The sequence below is a fragment of the Semicossyphus pulcher genome, unplaced genomic scaffold, assembly GCF_022749685.1.
Source record: "Semicossyphus pulcher isolate SPU_LCO1_2020_fin unplaced genomic scaffold, fSemPul1.0.p SCAF_4, whole genome shotgun sequence".
In the NCBI taxonomy this organism is placed as follows: domain Eukaryota; kingdom Metazoa; phylum Chordata; class Actinopteri; order Labriformes; family Labridae; genus Semicossyphus; species Semicossyphus pulcher.
This window is the reverse complement of record NW_027211715.1, coordinates 16,980,670-16,999,571: the sequence shown is the minus strand read 5'-3', so window position 1 is coordinate 16,999,571 and position 18,902 is coordinate 16,980,670. Positions and strand designations below refer to the sequence as shown.

Here is an 18,902-nt window from a genome sequence, read left to right as displayed (position 1 = left end):
TTCAAATAAATAAATGTAGTGGGTTAAAAAGTGCAGTAGATGTACTGGAACGTTAGAGGTAGAAGAAGGTCTAGAAAATTAACACCTGAGTAATTGTCTAACTGTAGCAACAATACTGTGTCTAATATCGTCACAGTTTAATATATCATTGTAGTTCTGTCTTGCCCAGCCTTGGTTTTTCATTAAACCTGAGAGATACGACGCTGAAGAAAAGCTTACCTATCACTGACTGTGAAATGTTTTGTCATGAACACATTTTCCTTTTTAAACAGCCTCAATGAAACTTTCACATTGAGTCCACCGATTCTGAAAAATGCAAAGCTCCTTAACCTTCACTGCTGCTGCAGAGCAGCATCTCATCAAACCTTTATCACATCTCTTTCCATAATGTTGTTCTGATGTAAATATACAGCCAGCCGCTTCATTCCCGTCCAGAGTGGAGAGCTCTCGCTGACGCCGACTGCTGAAGTGAGCTATGTTGTTACTTACAAGGTTGTATTCAAACACTTGGGCTGTGGTTGTTGCACTTAGCTGTTGGTGTAGTGGAGGAAAAGAGAGATTCTAGATGTAAAGAGAGGAGAGAAAGAGAGGCGAGTGACCAAGGCAAAACGAGAGAGTAACGACAGAGAGGCGGAGAGGCTGATGGATGGAGACTTAATAAAAGAGAAAGACGGGAATTGAGTTAAAAAGATGGAGGGGGGGGCGAGGTGAGGTGTAATGATGGAGAGGTGATGAGAGAGGCTGACGAGAGATGGAGAGAAGCAGGAAGAACAAAGAGAGATGTCACATATCTTTCTACCTGAGAGGGCTGGAGGAGAGGCAGGCATTGAAACACAGAGGCAGCTACAGTACGTTTATATATATGTGAGTGTTTATAGGTGTGCGCATACTTGTGTGAAGTATGTGTGCATTTCTACATGTGAAAGAGACTCCATTCAGTGTTTGTGTGTGTTTTTGTGTGCATGAAAACATTTCGTCCATGAGAGAAATAGAAAGAAGAGCAAAATACTCAGCGGACATGAGCTTGACTGGAGAAAGGAGGAAATATAGATACAGCACTCAACAAGGACGACAGAGAGAGAGAGAGAGAGAGAGTGAATTTACAGGGCGAGCGAGCCAAGCAGAAAATGGCAATAGCGAGAGAGAGAGAGAGAGAGAGAGCATGAAAAAGACGCAGAACATAAAGGACAAAGATGATTGATAGAAATGACTAGAAGGAGAAAGAATGAGAGAGTAGAAAATAGACCTGACTGTAAAGGACAGGGGAGAAAATGATACAGCAAATAAAAAAAGGTGAAATAAAAGAGAGAGAGAGGGAGAGGAGAGAGGGGCGAGGGGGAAAGAATGAAAAGGGGGAAAAAGGAGGGTAATTGGCAGGAAAGTCAGAAAAGGTGTTGACAGGAGAAAGAGGGAGAGAATGTGGAGGATGAAGAAGGTGACAAAGGAGAGAAAAGAGAAGAAGCGAGAGAGGAGAGGCACAAAGTACAGATTGGATGATGGATTGATAGATTGATGGATAGAAAGATGGATGGATGGACATGTGCAATACTGTGCAAAAGTTTTAGGCAGGTGTGAAAAAGTTCTGTAAACTAAGAATGCTTTCAAAAATATAAATAATAATTGTTTCTTTTCATCAATTTACAAAATGATAAGTGAGCGAACAAAAGAAAAATCTAAATCAAATCAATATTTGGTGTTACTATCCTTTGCTTTCAAACCTGCATCAATTCTTATAGGTACACTTGCACAAAGTCAGGGATTTTGTAAGATTAAAGTCAGGTGTATGATCAACCAATTATACCAACAGGTGTTAATGATCATCAATTTCACATGTAGGTTGAAACACAGTCATTAAGTGAAACAGAAACAGCCGTGTAGGAGGCTTAAAACTGGGGGAGGAACCGCCAAACTCTGCTACCAAGGTGAGGTTGGGGAAGACAGGTTCATGTCACAGGTCATACACCATGGCAAGACTGAGCACACATGGATGGATGGTTGGATGGATGGATGGATGGACTCATAGAGGGATTTATTGATCATTTATAGATCTGCATCAGCAGAAGTTAAATCTCAGAGCCCATTAGCAATCATGTGTCGACCAGTAGGATTTATTTGTTTTTTAAAATGTATCTACATTCATATGCAAATATCTGTTTGTAGAGATAACTTAAAGACGTCATCTCTCAAAATGTAAACAGTGACCAGCGCCTGAAGAAGAAGTCTTGGCCCGTATATCCATAATCCTTTACCTGGATATCCACTGGCTACACCGTAAAACCCACAAGATTGGCTGTTGCCCCAGAGGCTTAATTGGATATTGTAAATTAGCTTAGGCTGTCGAGCTGTGGGGTTTTGGAATCTGTTTACATGCAACATGCTAGTCTGAATACACTAAACATTAAATATATCATGGTATAGCCATCAGTTCCTCGGGAGAGAAACACTTCCTGCCACACTGCAGTTTGTATAAAACAATCAGAAAATGTATGGTTTGTGTTTTTCAGCAGCACATCTAGAAGTTTTCTGGCCTGAAGCTGCTGTTGACGAGATAAATGGATGTCAGCAGGTCCTGGTGTAAAGAGCTCTAAATGTGGTCTCCAGTGTCACACTGACTCCATCAACCCCAACCTCCTATCAGTGAGATTTTACCATACCGTATCAATGCCGCTGTATTTCTGACTTTGCTCCTGACAAACAAGAAAAATAAAAACAAAGAAAAATAAAAAATAATTAACAAAGTACAAGCGCTTTCTCTTTCTTGAGTCTAATGAGGCAGGTTTGAATTTAGATTGCTGGGTACATACACAGACTGAGACAGACAGACAAAGACAGCGAGTGAGTAAAATGAGGCAGGAAATAGAGAGATAGACTGAAATGAAGAGGGAAAGAACCTCTGACAGTTGGAAGAGAAAGAAGAGAATAACTAAGGAGTGATAGAAACGACAGACTGACAGCCTCTGAAAGATAGAGATGGGAGTGAGAGGGAGGGAGGGACCGAATGAGGCGGGGAGTAAATGAAAAAGAGAGAAGAGAGCGATAGAGTGAAAATGAGCAGGAGAATACAGAGAGGGAGAGAGAGGGGGAGCGGTGTCTCGCTCTCATCAGTCAGAGCGTCGCTCATCCGGAGGCAGAGGCTGTCTTTGTCACCGTGACGGATCCTCGCTGTCTGAACGCAGCTCGCCACCAACACCATTACAGCACATTACTGATGTACACACACACGCAAACAAACACTGACGAGAGAGAACAACACGCTTAGCAAGCACTCGCACACGTGCAGAAGTGCTGGCACAAGGTTTTTAGCACACACACACACACACACACACACACACACACACACACACACACACACACTCACACACACACATCCAGGTATGTTTAGCATGCTGGTGTCAGATATACAGAGACACGAAATAAACTTAGACATCTGTTGCTAGCACAGCATGTTAGGCATAGAAATGTTATTGGTCACCTTATCTAGATGTGGGCTACAACTATCCATCCATTCACTATCTATACCTCTTATCCTGTTCAGGGTCGCAGGGGCCCTGGAGCCTATCCCAGCTGTCATTGGGTGAGAGGTAGGGTACACTCTGATCGCCAGTCAATCACATGACTGACCCATAGAGACAGACAACCCTTCACGCTCACACTCACACCTAAAAGCAATTTACAGTTCCCAATTATCCTGACCAGCATGTCTTTGGACTGTGTGAGGAAGCCTGAGTACCCGGAACATGCAAACTCCTCCCTCCTGTCCAAACTGGGATTCGAACCAGGAACCTTCTAGCTGTTAGGCGACACTGAACAGTTTGAACACCACCGTATTTTTGTGCGCTTCGACAAACATTTGTGAAATTGTTTGGTCAGCCCATATTTTTTTTCCATGTCGCTCCCCCACGTCTGTCCTCTCCTCATCTTGCTGCCTGGCTGCGTGGCTGTCTCTGCAAGTGCCAGCACCCGTTAACAACCCACAATGCACAGTGTTGTGGTTTGGTCTTCACCAAAGTTCGAATGCGTGCTCTCACCTGTCCAAACGAACTGGACTTTCCGAGTCAGAAAGTCTTATAGATTTGAAAAGTTGTCCCAGGTGAAGGGAAGCGAAGATGCTGCTGTGTTGACTTTTCTGTTGCTAAACTGAGGACGGGGGTTGTCTTCACCTGTGGGCCAGGCTTATTATAAAGCAGGAAGAGGTGGAATATTTCCACCTTTCAGCTTGCTGGTGCGGTTTTTCTCCAAAGACATTCGCTCAGTTTTCTTCCGGTCTGTCTTTAAACAATGCTGCCTGAGTTATTGGTTACTGTACTCTTAACTCTCTGTCACACTGGCTGTAAAGAGACCCTTCTCTGGGGCAGTAAACTTTAATAATATGAACCTGTCTGTGAGCAATGAGGCTAATCTGCACAGATTGGATTTACACCTGCTTAAAGTCTGATCACAATGCAGCCCGACCACCTCCAGATGTGTTCGGGCCTATTTTACGACATTTGGATTGCAATGAGTTCTGCGTGCATTTAATTCTTTCGCTAACATCTGTTTCCCCGTGCATTCACAGAGTCTCATTATTTTGATGGCCAACATACACAGGCCTTTATATGCACGCACGCATAGCTGCAGGAACACAACATGCAGCACAGACACACACAGGCTGAGAAAGTGATCGCACATAACTCGAACCGAGACATAAATTCCTCATTATCTACACAGACACACACAAACTTATTGTACTTTACACACGCACACACTCGTGCTCTCTCTTTCCCATCTTTTCACTCGCTCTTTTCTTGCTTTCATTTAAACCACACTGACAAACAGCGGCATATGCAGCGACACCGAGCAACAGATGTTCAATGGGAGATATTGTGTAAGACTGAATGCTAATGCGTGCGCTGTGTAAAATGCTAACGAAGCTCTGTCACTTGTGTTTGTCTCCACAGTACTATGAGATGTCCTACGGTCTCAACATTGAGATGCACAAACAGGTAAGGAAGCACTTTTACTTTTTACTCTACTAATTTCTTTCTAGGCAAAAGTTGTATTTATTGAGTAGGCGGGAGGAGGGGAAGGTGTTTTTTTTACACTCACAAACATTGTATGGCAGTGTCGATTTGTGTGGGCGGGTTTGTACTATAATTTCTTGTTCCTGTCCCTCTTTTATATTTTGTTTCCACACTAAATGACCTTCATCTTTGTAAATAAGGAGGGAAAATTACTCGAAACATTTCACTTGTAAAATATGGATTTGTAAAGACAATGAGCAGAGAAAACAATCGTGACTCACGTAGAAAGTATGACCAAAATCAGAGCGATGGAATTAGTAATAGCGTTTTTATTTAGTGGATTAATAATGACTCAGCAGGAGCAGTAAGTGGTTTCAACTCAGAGCAATGCACGGCTGATTCCATTAGATTCAGTGAGGGTCACTGCACAACACTGTACTGCACAGTTTACCTCCCTGTGCATCACATGGAATATAAATGCAGGTACCGATGCATGAAACAGGAAGTAGAAAATAAACATCTTTCACAATTATGATATCCATCTGTCTAAATGTTTATCCATGTGGACAGTCTGCTCCTCGGTTACTATCAAGCAGAATAAGTAACGTCTGCTGTGAGGGAAGAAACTATAACTGATGTGAGAATGAGGGGAATAATAAGGCTATTGAAGCAGGACTGAGGTAACTGACTGTAAATTACAGCATGAGATAGTGAGGACTGGTTCTTCGATTGATGCGGAGCCCAAAACCAGGTAGACGGTGATAAAAGAAGGTCAGGGATGTATTATTCCAGGAGCCGGTGACTGCTTGTCAGTGTCCACACTTGCTACTAATTTGCTGTCTGGGTCACAGTGCAGGAAAGGAGGAGAGTCAAATTGCAGACAGACACACACGGACAGACAGTCAGATAAATGTCAAGACAGACAGACAAAAAGGTAGACGTTTGCCCTTTAGATCTATCCATCGATCAGGCCTACAACAAGGCTGTGAGCAGCACCTCTGCACTCTGCACTTTGACCTCATAATCATTGTGTCATTTCATGTGCAAAGTAACTATAGCACAAAAACATCATAGCTGTGGAGAAAGTTGTACAAACAGCTTGTGGTTTGTACATTCCTACAACACCCAGCGTGCATTGCGCCCCCAGGAACGGCCCAGCGAGAGACGCTGGAGTGAAATACTACCGTTTTTCAGTCAAGGACATTGATCGCTGCAGGCAATGGCTCAGAGCGGTACAGAATCCGAAATACGAAGAGAATATACCGGTGGATCGTCTAAAATATCTTCAGGTCTGCAGTCTACATTTCAAACCTGACGATTCTGAACGAGACATGACATCAGAGGCGGGCGTCCTAGATTGAGGAAGTGTAGTTTAGCAAACTCCCTGGTCTCCACCAGATGACGCGTTTTACGTAGTCTGGCGGAGGTTTTCCAGGGCCCATTGGAGAAGCGGATAGCGTCCTTCAAAGGCACAGAGCCAAATTGCATTTTTTTCCTACCATAATGGCATCAGCTCCCCATCATAGCATGATAGGGCCGAGGTTAAAAATTGTCGAACTGACCTTTTTAAACACTCCAACATGTAATCTTATCTATCATTATTTTTGCAGAGCAACACGAACATAAAGCAGTAAGCAGTTTCACCTACCCTCTATTAGGTAGTAACATTTTCCAGCCTTTCCTCTCATGTACTACTATGATTGGTTTAAAGCCACATTTGCACCTCTGTATCTAAATAATGATGGGGATAAAAATTCCTTGACGTTGTATTTATCAACTTGGATCCCAGATTCATGTCAGTCGTCATGATTACAAAAGATGGATGTGATGCTGTTTGCATAAAAGTTCAAGACTTCAGATATTCAAACACTTCTTATCGGCTTCATATCAGTGTAATATTTGTCATTATGAGGCGGCATCTGCAGGTATAGGTGAAATTAATGAATGTGTACTGAAGAAGAGACGGCATCTGCTTGTCTGCTAGTCAATACCAACCATTGCGTGTAGAAAAGATAGAGAATGTAGCACCTGGATGTAAGGTAATATATTATTTATACAAGAAACACCTTCATGTTTATTTTTCTGCCTTGGATTGAATTGATTATACTCCACTACATTCCAATCCAGGTCCTTTAGGTGGCTGAGTGTTGTGCTCCAGGTGAGGCTGCTGTTAAAACGCCTCATTACTGTACATTCTGTTAAAACGCTGCAACCTGTTAGACACCAACAGACAGGATGGGAGACTCGGGGGGATAAGGAGTATTTGAAAACTGCTTCTTAGGTTTTACAAGCTGCAAGTCGTGTCTTACTGAAAATAGTTTAACTGCAGCACAGAGACACTCAGGATGGATATTTTCCTCTTAATATATTTGGATTCAGCAGGAAAGAATTGTATTTTTAACCGATACACCTGCACACCTGTAGTTTTGGTCATAAAAAATATAATAGGCCACTAAAGTAATCTCTATTTTGGAGCTAAACCGCCGAGCAAAATACAATGAACGTTGTACTTTTAACAGCAAGAAGAGAAACTTCTACCGAACAGTGAAGACATACAAAGGGATCAGAGAAAAAGAGGGAAGAGAGAAGGGACTGAGGGAGGAAGAAAGACAGAGAGAGAGATTTCTGGCAACAAAGCTGAGCAGAAACTGGCCTGTCAGTTTGTGTCGCCAAAAAATAAGAAATGGACCGGGGTGCTGGCTTCACCTCTGAGAGATGGACAGAGGAGCAGGAGGAGGGGGAGGAGGATGAGAGGGGGATAGGTGGGGAAGATGACAGAGGGAAACCAAAGAGCTGCAGTCAGAAGAATGAGAGTTTAAAAAGGAGCGAGGGGTGAACGAGGCTGTGAGAGGAGTGAGAGTGAGCAGGGGGAATAAAAGAGAGAGGAAAAAGTATGTATTTGAGCCTATGTGAGAAAAAGTGATTCAAAGAGAGCTGGTAAAAAATGTTTCACAGCAGAGGTGATGAGAGAGAAATATGAGGCGGAGAGTGAAAAGAAACTTACAGTATCACAGATGGAAGAGGAAACAGAGGAGCGGAAATTGACAGAAATAGAATAAAAGAAGGATGAGAGGGAGCGTGATGGAATATAAAATGTAGGAACTGGTGTAAAAAAGCATTTCAAAAGGAGGTGGCGATAGAAGAAAGAGATATCAGACGAGTGGACAAAGATGAAGCACAAAGGGAGAGGTTGTAGAGTGGAGGGTCTTTTTGAAAGCAGGGGGGGACGGAGGAGTGAGTGGGATAGCTAGAAAAAAGTAAGAGCAAGATCATTTAGAAAAAAGGCGAGGACTTTGAAGATAAGAGAGGCTGTGAGAGAAAGAGAGAGCATGGTACGCAGTTAAGAGAGAGAAACAGGAAAGAAAAGTGAGAGATGGCGGAGAGAGAGCTAAAAGTGGGGAGGAAAAGAGGGGAGAGAGATTAATTGAACGGATGAAAGAGGAGAGTGTAAACAGGAAGGATGGAGCCTTTAGAAGCGACAGATAAAGACCTCAGAGAACAGAAGAAAAGAGATGGAGATGAAAATTAAAGCCAAGAAAAGAAAAGCGACGGAGGGAGAAGGAGAGAAAGGCGGGAGGGCCGTGCGAGAGAGATGGAGATAGAAGGAGAGACATCAAGGGAGGGAGGGGAGGCTTTGAGCCGCAGTGAGAAATAATGAATCATGAATAGATTTAACAGTATCTGCTCTTATTTCCTCTACTCCTCCTCTTTCTCCCCCCTCCAGCTTCTTCCTAACATCCTGTCGAGATCACAGTTATCCTCCCTCTCTCTCTCCTTCTCTCTCTCTCTCTCTCTCCCTCGCTCTGTCATTATCAGTGGCAGGGCCATCTCATGTCCCGGCATTAATTGAGCTGTAACAGACAATCTGTGCCTCCCTACCCTTCCTTTTAGCCTCTTTTGCTTTTCATCCCCGTCTCTCTCTCCCCCTCTCTCTCACTCGTTATCTTCACCCCCTCCCTCACCTCTCTTTCTCTATCTCGATCCCCCTCATTTCCTCTCTCTTTCTCCCCCTTCTTCTCAGATGATTCTATCTGAACTATATGAAAAGATAACATCTCCCCCCTCCTTTAAGCTGTGTGAATACATTGGAACATGCACACACGCGTACACGCCGTCACATTATCTCACTTGGTTCACTTCCATTATCATATCATATCACATATACATATATATACTGGCTGCGTCCCCCGGGGGGGCCAGGCAGACTATAAGGACTTTACGCTGCTCTCTGCGGTTGTTCTATATTCATTGATATAGCACTTCTGGGGCCGGGATATTACCGCCTGTATCCCCCGCTATGTGCAGACGCACAACATGTATATTCAGTGACTTTGTAATTCAGTCATATTCTGCCGGCTCACAGTGGTTTGGCACAGCAAGGCTTACAGAAATGGTGATGTGTTATATGTGTTGTTAGGTGTGTGGTGAATGTACGAAGCCGGTTTTGTATCGAGAGCTGATTCCAGCAGCAAGATGGAGGGAGGTGAAGAAGAATAGAGGCTTTGTTCAGGACGAGTTGTGATGAAAATATGGTAATATAGAAGCAGGAAGTGAGTGAGACATGCTTTTCTTACATTACAAACGGACTGTAAAGGGCCTTTAGGTCTGCAGGAACCAAACATACTGTAAAATTTGGTTTATAAGACACACTTAATACATTTTTTTCAGCTAAAAAGTGGGCTGCGTCCTATTTTCTGGTGCGACCAATATACCAGTATAAATTGCAGAGAGAGGTATGTCACTGTGTTACGATATTTTACAACACCATCATGTTCGCCATTGCAGCCGCCACCCTACCAACACATCAGCATTACTGTAGGCTGCCAGCTACCGCTAGCTACAGCACCTGTAGCTAGCGGGAGTGAAGGATCGCAAACTCGTGTTGTGAATGTGATTTAAATGAAAATAAATTGAAATAGTGTTGAAATAACTTTTATAAAAGTTTTTATTAATAAATAGCTTCAGAAATCCCTTCAAAAACAGACTGCGTCTCATATTCCGGTGCAACTTGTATTCCGGATCTTACGGTACCTAAACTTGATGTGTGTAAAAGAGATCTGAGGGGAAAAAAAGCACCTAATCTACCAACTGGACCTGATCCATAATGTGGTCGGCTTGAACACACCGAAATGATATATTATGTGATACTTAAAACAGTTCCTTGTGAAGACCTCTCATACATTTTTGGAATAGAAGAGAACTTTATTAATACCAAAGGAATTTGGTGCCAGATTGCTCCGAAGTTACAGTACAAAAACAAGTAATACAAAACAACATATAAGTAAAATATGCAATATAAAGTGTACTATGGGTTACATACAAAGAGACAGTACCTAATATAAGAACAAGAGTACAATCAGATATTTACAGAACTAAGCTTAGTAAAAAAAGAGTGATGGTGGCAATAACATAAATAAATAAATAATAAAAAGATATAATAAGAAGTAATTTGCACATTGTACTAATAAATAAGTGGCAGTATTGCACATAATAATGCACTCTATAAATATATAAAGCCCCTGATACTGAGGAGATATTGCACATGACAGTGAATATAATCTAGCCTTATTTATGAAAGTAATATTGCACATGATATAAGAAGTTGTATTATAGCTGTAATGGAGAAGTTGCACATGGTGATGAAAAGACTCTTCATGCTCCGTTTCTCCTCCTGCTGAACAGGGAGGAGTTATACAGTCTGATGGCCACAGGTAGAAAAGACTTCCTGTGGCGCTCTGGTGCTCTCAGTCTACCGCTGAAGGTGCTCTGGTAGGATTCCAGTGTGGCGTGCAGGGGGTGAGAGGTGTTGTCCATGATACTCAGGAGTTTCCTCAGCATCCTCCTCGCTGACACTTCCACTAGAGACTCTAGTTCCACTCCCAGGACAGAGCCAGCCTTCCTGATGAGCTTACTGAGTCTGTTAGCATCCTGTGTCTTCAGCACTCTACAGCGTAGAAGATGGCGCTGGCCACCACCGGGCGATCGAGCATCTGCAGCACGGTTCTGAAGAGAGATCTGAGTCTCCTTGTTGATAAAGTTAAGAGGTTAGCTTGCTACAAATGGACAGAAGTCTTTCTAGATTAGATAAAATGTTTCTTGCTTGCACTCTCTACAGTTATAATTAACTTACAGAATGAAATATCTTGTTTGGCAGGAAAAGAGTAATGTCTTGCTGTTTGTAAAGGATGCATCTTTTACAGTGACACTGATTTGAAGACAGGCATGTACAAGTTTTTACTGAGATGCACACTCTTTGACTTCCTGGCCTTGAAAACTATCATTACTGAACCTTGGAGCTTTAAATGGTTACATAGCTCTTTCTTCTTGTGTGCAGTGGAATGTGTATTAATTCATCATGTGCACACATATTGTGCATCTTTCCACTCTCAGATGAAATGGATGATTTTACCTGTTGGGTCCATTGCGTCTTTACTCGCTTAGTGGCTCTCAATAGACCCCCTAACCTGCAGGTAAACTACTTGGACAGCGTAGGTAAATGTGTCTTAACTGGTTTCTTAACACTGCTCCTATAAGTCCACCATACACAATTCCTGTCGTAAATAAGCACCACATACTAAGTGTCTTAATGTGGCCTTATATAACGTTGCATCCTTCATGTATTTTCCTCCTCAACATTCTCTACACAATCATATCACTGCAAACAGGAAAATCCTCTTTTTGACACATTTTGATGACTCAGTGTTGGATCCATTACTATTATGCATGTACGATCATTACCACTTTTATGTGTGTATAAATGTCCCCTGGATTTATTTAGAAATCAATATAAGCCAGTAACAGGCTGTGTGAGTCAGGCCTGCGTGGCTGATGATTGAAACACTGATGACGCAAAGGTTGTCCTCTAAACACGATGTGCTTTACATAAGGATACACACTGAGCCCTGCACAGATTCAGGTTTTCAGGAGAAATTCTTGATGTTAGTAAGCTGGGATTGTTGCATAATTTGTTTGCGTTTTGTAGCCTAATACGGCAGGATGCTCGGCATAGCGCTCCAGGGCCGCAAGGAGCTTAATTACAGATTAGACAGCGAGAACCTGGAGGGGCCTCGGAGTTGAAAGCTGGGTCACCATTTAATTTTTATAATAGCTCATTATGTGTGACGCTGGACTTCTTGGTTTTTAACAATATCTAGTAAAAATATTAGTATTAATAAATAGTGTATTGGCGCGCTGGTTTAGCCCAGTTGGTAGAGCAGACGCCGATATACAGAGGCTGCAGTCCTCGACGCACTGATCGCAGGCATGACTCCCGGTCTACTGGTCATTTGGTGCATGTCATCCCCCACTCTCTCCTCCCCACATTTCCTGTCTCTCTTCAGCTGTCCTATAAATAAAGGCAAAAGGAGAAAAAAATCTTTAAAAGTTAAGTGTATTTTACATAATATATAAATATCAATATTTAATATACATATCAAAGCAGGGCTCAAACATCTTTGTCTTATTAATGAGCTTCATTATTAGAGTCTGTAAGTGTTTGGCAACTGAATTAAGACAAAGTGAGTTGGAAATATTTATAATCTGCAAATGTTATATTAAAAAGGTCAAGATCCTTTTACAGAAGGAGAATATAGATCTAGAAGAGACTAAAACTTTTGTCAAGTCAGGTGAGGTTTATGAACAATTTTATCTCCCTTCTCCCCCGGCACTGAAGTCCACATACACAACCTGTAACTACTCATTCAGTCCTTTTCTGACTCTTACTCTTATTAATAGGGGTGGGACAAAATATCAATATATCTTCATCCTGACTCGTGTAATACAATTATCAATAGGCTGGTGCCAAATATCGATATTTGAATTGACAAATATTTAACGCTCTAAACAGATTTCCCCGCGGTTTTGACTCATTGTGTCACTACTTCATGACTCCCCGCGGTGACGCTTATGACATGAATAAAGGTAAGGTGAACAGATAGAATTGGCCAAAGAAGAAGTTAATCAGATATCGTAATGTATCATTATATGATCGTCGTATCGTGATATTAACACGTTATTGTGGGCCACATATCACCTGTCATATCGTGAGTTACCCTGCGATTCCGACCCCTACATTTAAATAATAAAGTAGTATTTTTATCCTATATATCTAACTTATACATTCCCATTCTTCTGGCTGTGTTACTTTCACAAATTCTCTGCATCCGTGTAACGAACAAGGCCAAGTGTGCTCTTTGTTGTGTTGCACATTTTACTTTGAAGGAACGTTTCTGTCTGAGAGACTCCTCAGGTGTGTAAGTATCAGAGAAAAATGAATGATTTACTTACCAATGAATGGCAGACAATTTATTTATTTTTTTTACCTTTCAGTGTTAAATATTTTCTAAAATATCGGCCATAACTCACGGGCAAACAGACAGAGAAATGGCCTGCAGGTGAGAGAGAGCATCACATCACTATCACTGGTGTCAGTGTGTCCTTGAGCTGATAGTGAACGTCTCGCTGATGACTCATTTTAGTGCATTTAGGATAATAAGTGCATTAGTTAAAAGCCTTAAAATTACAAGCTGGGAAACATCAAACACGAACATAGCATGATGAATCCCTGACCTTCATACTTATCAGGATAGATACATATAGATTTCTTTATTCTTCAATGAAGAGCACTGCCATACACATGCAGGTTCATACACTATAGACAGGATATTATAGGATCAGTGTTAGCATATATATAGACTCTACATACTGTATCACAATGCTGGATACAGAGACGGCGAGGTTCACAGAGCAGGCAGGATATTATAGGAAGCTGTGTTTGATAGTCAGGATGCTCAGCAGCCAGACTGTTTCCCCTGTGGACTCCTGAGGACAGATGAAGCAGCTGGCTGTCCTTCCTTCCTGCTCCCTCCTTTCATTTCACCACCACACATGTGTAGCAGTGTGTGTGTGTGACAGAAAAGAGTGGGTAGCCCAGTCTTTCCTTTTTGCGCTATTCGATGCCAGATCCCAAATAAACTTTAAGCAGACAAACAATTAAAACACATCTGTGAACGAGCTGAGAATTGACGGGAAAAGTCGGAGAGAGAAAAAAAACGAGTGATGAAATAAACAGAGAGAATGAATAAAACAGAAACAGGGACTGAAGAAGATCTAGACGGAGTACAAACAAGCCGGAGAGGGAGATCACATGAGAGAGTGTTTATCTGTTTGTGGTGTCTAAAAAAGTGTGCGCGCGTATATCCTCCTGCCTAATTAGCCCGAGCTGTCTGGCCTTTTCATGCATGTGTTTGTGCACATGTGTGAGCGCGCACTCGTCTGTATACTTGGCTGAAGTTCTGACCTGAATCCGTATTTCATTTGGGAGCGAACGAGAGAGGAAAAGAGAGCGGGGGAAAGAGTGCAAGCGAGACCTGCCTTCATTTTCAACTCACCGCTTTGGTTCCTAATAGGATTGGGCTTCTCTCTCTCTTTCCCCTTTTTACTTCCTCCATCTCACTCCTTCCATCCTCTCTGCCTCATCTCTTTCTCTCTTTGTCATCCCCACCACCCAGTCAGTCGATAATCCCACACTTGTGTTCCGAGTTTTTTTCCCACTGATTTTATTTAAAGGGCTGGATTAAGACGAGCCTGCATATGTGGGTCAACCACATCAGGCTTTCTGGAGGTCAAAAGACTTTGTACGCATGTTTGTGTTTATGGTATGTGCTCGCACTCTGATCGTTGGTGTGTGCAGTCGCTCTTTGCACGTGTTGTGGCATCTGTGCTCTGTGTGTGCGTTCGCAGCTTTGATGTCTCTCCCTCTCAAAGCGTGTGTGAATGCCTGTGCATACATGTGTAACAGAGCTCATTTGTGAATAATGAGGCATAGAGAGTGGGAAAGAGTGTGATATAACCCTTTAGGAATGATAGAAAACAGGGTGAGAGAAGGGAAAACAGTGGAAAAGAAAGAGAGAAAGATGAGATGAGAGAGAAAACGAGTGATTAAATTCCCAGGGAGCTAGCCTTTTAGCGTAATGGCTTTGTCACCGTGGCAGCGAAGCTCTGGGTAGCTACACAGGCTGTATTGGCTTATCTGTATGTGTGTGAGTGTGTGTGTGTGTGTGTGTGTGTGTGTGTGAACATAAGGCTATCAAATGTATGTGATAGCAGCTGCATGTCTGACCATGTTCTGTGACCACTGCTTGAATAGGAAAAACATGGTGCTAGTACCCCGAAGAAGCAGCTGCACAGAATTTGGCTTTTTATCCGAGACTGCTTCACATCTCAAGTGGAACCTACTTATGCATAAAGATCCATGAGTGCATTCATGGCGAGCATATGTTCAAATATCTATTAGTAATCAAATGTAGTAAAATCAGTTTACAGTTTGTCATTTAATGTAAAATATATGGTCAAAGGATAATAGCGAAGCTAGCGTATAGTGTTCTGACCGTAGACTGTATGAAAATATGGACGACATGACAGCTCCCTAAAAGTGAAGCCAAACCCTCTCTATCGCCCCCTGCTGACTGGCTGCAGCATAGGTCATAAAGCCCGCCTCCTCCATGTTAACAGATGGGACATGAGTCAAATTATAAAGTCAAAATACACGCCAAATATATGTTTCTCAAACATGGTTTCTGTCATTATAGTTAGTTCTTATCATGCTGATTCACGTCCAAGTGTTAATTTTTCTGACAAGTTTATTTTTAATTAATTATTTGATGCTGTAAAAATGATGATTGACAGCTCTGTTGACAAATACGCCTCCTGCAGCCGATCTGTTCCTGATTAGCAGAATAGAGGAGGAACGTCAAGAGGAGGCGCAACTGAAACAATCACTACAGTCATTGAAGTTTACATATCTGTGAACCTCAGACCAACTCAAGAAGCTGTTCTGCTGCTAAATACGGTGATGTGTGGGATCCCTGCTGGTTTTTTTCGGTAAACGTGTGTTTTGGATAGCGGAAGTGGCTCAGCGGCTCCACCCGGCGATCTCTAATGCGCAGACTCTGGCTCCAAATGATGTCACCAGTGCAAGATGGCAGCGCCCGTCACGGGGGCTATTATGGCTTCAAAATTGTACAATGAGAGCAGATGGAGACGCGTCGTCCATCTTTATATACAGCCATTGGTTTTGCAAAGATATTTTTGATTTACTTTACTGTTCCTCTGACTTTTCCTTCTTTCCTTTAAAATAAGTCCAAGATGGATCAGCACAAAAATTTTCATTGATGTTGCCCACAGGATATAGCAACACAGTGCAACCTAAAGCATGTGGTGCTCTCCTAACTTTCCCTCCAGTTAGTGAAAGTTCTGGATATCTATTTGAAGGATTGGCTAAACATTTAGTTCGACATTCATCCTCGCAGAATGAACAGGTGATCCCTTAACTTTCCTTCTGCACGTCATCATCTCAAAAGTTTAATTTTTAAGTAAATTTTGTATTTTTAGCATGCTAAAATGCTAATTTAAGATGGTGAAAATGGATGACGTCATACCCGCTACCGATGAGCATATTGGCTCCCTCTTTGTGTGCATGTTCTCACACCGAGCATTTCCCTTAAAGCCTCATGTGCCTGAGTGCAGCCCTACGCAGCTCCTTGCATGGCTGTAGACTCTTTATCTTTCAGTTTACTGGACATAAATACATTTAGCAAGTAGGCTATTAAGGCAGCTAAACCTACACGTTTATGTCATCAATTGGATTAAGGAGTAATTATCAGCCCCTATAGGCAAGGCCATTATACGGGGCTCATGTTTCCAACAGTGAAGGCAAATGAAATGTCATGTTAAAAAATAGTGGGTGACCATGACGAGGGGAGGCTCAGTGTTACCACAGATTGTCCCACCTGTGCCCATCGTCGGATCGAGCAACTCGAGGTCAGACACAGGGAAGTCGGAGAGGCAGATACATATAATGGCTCTTTGTCTGTTGGTGTGTGATGTGCACACTTTTTGCATGCATGCATACTGCGCAGACAGCTCCGCTACTCTGGCTACTATGTGTCTGATTGCATTGCGGACGACATGAGTTTGAAGCCGTATGCAGTCTGTCAGTGCAAGCTGGTGAGCTGGCACCGTGTGAATGTGACTAATAGCTCAGGGTGTGATGTAGCCAGAGAGAGAGACAGGATATCTGGATGTTTGTAAAACTACAAACCCAACTGTGAGCCACTGTAACATGCCCGAGAAGGATTCCCTGTGTGTGTGTGTGTGTGTGTGTGCGTGCGCGTTCTAAGTATGTGCACTTTTTTTAAGCACATGTGTATAGCCACATTGCAAAGGTATGCGACTAACCCTTGTGTCTGTGTCTTAACATACAGACTAATACATGCATATTTGTCATGTTGGTAACTATGCTTGATTTCCAGCTAGTGTGTGTGTGTGTGTGTGTGTGTGTGTGTGTGTGTGTGTGTGTTGTAGCAGTAGAAGTGAGCTGTCTGTCTGTGTTTTTCATTCTAAATGTTTCTGCTGCCTATCTTGTATTGTTAGTGCTCTGAAGGTTGAATCTGTGTCTTTTTATGTGTGTGCATGTGTCTATGAAAGTGTTGTTCGTGTGTGTGTGTGTCTGTGTCTGTGTGTGTGTGTGTGTGTGTGTGTGCTTGTTGGTCTCATGCTGCGAGGCTCTGCTTGCTCTGCACACAGCTCTTTGTGTGTGTGCTCTCCTCTGCTCTGTTTGGATTGGTTTTCTGTGTGCCCTTGTTGCTTTTTTGTGTGTGTGCAAGACTGTTTGCGATGGCTTTTGTGTGTGTGCACTTGTGTGTGGTTGTGTTTGTGCATGTGCACAATTCTCAGAGTGCCTCTGTGCACGTGTGTGTGTGTGTGTTTTGTAGTGTTTTCGTGTGTGTGTGTGTTTTTCGGTGTTCATGTGTGCTTTGCTGCTCTCCTTTCCTCCCTCTCTCTCTTTCTCTGTTTCCCTTCCTCTCCTTCCAGAATAGAGGGGCCATCAATCAGAGGCAAGGGGGATAGAGGAAGGGAGGGAGGGAGGGAGGGAAGGAGGCGAAGAGGAGGAGAGGAGTTGGCTCAGCGCCAGTGAAGAGGAGCTGGCACGCTGCCCAGAGGAGAGCGATAGAGAGAGAGAGAGAGAGAGAGTGAGGGCGGAGAGAGGAAAACAAGACTGAGCAAGAAAAGAAAAGAGAGGGAGGGTGGAGGAAGGAGATTCTGGAAGAGAAGCAGGGCAGAGAGAGAGAGAGAGCAAGAAGGAGGAAGAAATGAAAGAGAATAAGAAGGAGGGCAGAGAGAGAGAGCAAAAGAGCACGGCCAAGCGTGCTGAGGCAAAACGCCGCGACAGAGAGAGTGAGAAAGAGATATACTGTGGAAGAGGAGAAATGAGCCAGCAGAATAGAGAGAGAAGAAGACTGATTGCATGTAGTGAGAGAGAAAGGAAGACGAGGGGGGGTGGAAGGAGAGGAAGCAGGAAAAGCTGCGTTCATTCACAGCTCTGTGCCTGCAAACCCAATCAGTGTCTGATTAGCACGTCATTGGCTACAAATATTTACCTTAAACTGTTAGCTGAGGGGAGAGCGGGCCAATTAGAGAGCAGGGGACGGAGATAAGCTCCAGCATTGTGTGTGAGTGTGTGTGTGGTGTGTGTGTGTGTGATATGTACACATCCTCTGACACTTGAAAATAAATGAGGGTATTCTCCAGCCATGCACATGTAGTGCATTGACTGCGGGCGCTGTAATATATAATGTGGCTGTGTCCAGTGCAAATCATGTACACTGTTTTTCTGCTAATGATCCAGACATCTCATGCTCTGTTTGACTGATGTGAATATTAACTATACACTCCACCTGTCGGTGATGGTGCGAAGGATAATGGTTTTGTCTGTCTGTCTGTCAGCAATTACAAAATAGCAATCAAGACCCAAATATTCATATTAATATCATCGAACATTAAAAAAGAGCTGATTTAACAGCTGAGAAGTTGGAACCCGATAATGTTGTTTTTTGCCTAAAA

General features: G+C 42.8%; 1 protein-coding gene across 2 annotated transcripts in view; it reads left to right on the top strand.

The window, feature by feature from the left end:
- tle2b (TLE family member 2, transcriptional corepressor b) overlaps window positions 1-18,902 on the top strand; it is an 81,782-nt gene that overhangs the window by 26,989 nt on the left and 35,891 nt on the right. For both annotated transcript variants that reach the window (XM_069679310.1, XM_069679309.1), the window contains exon 4: window positions 4,938-4,982. In XM_069679310.1, coding sequence (XP_069535411.1) covers window positions 4,938-4,982 — 45 coding nt within the window. The remainder of the gene's footprint in view (window positions 1-4,937; window positions 4,983-18,902) is intronic.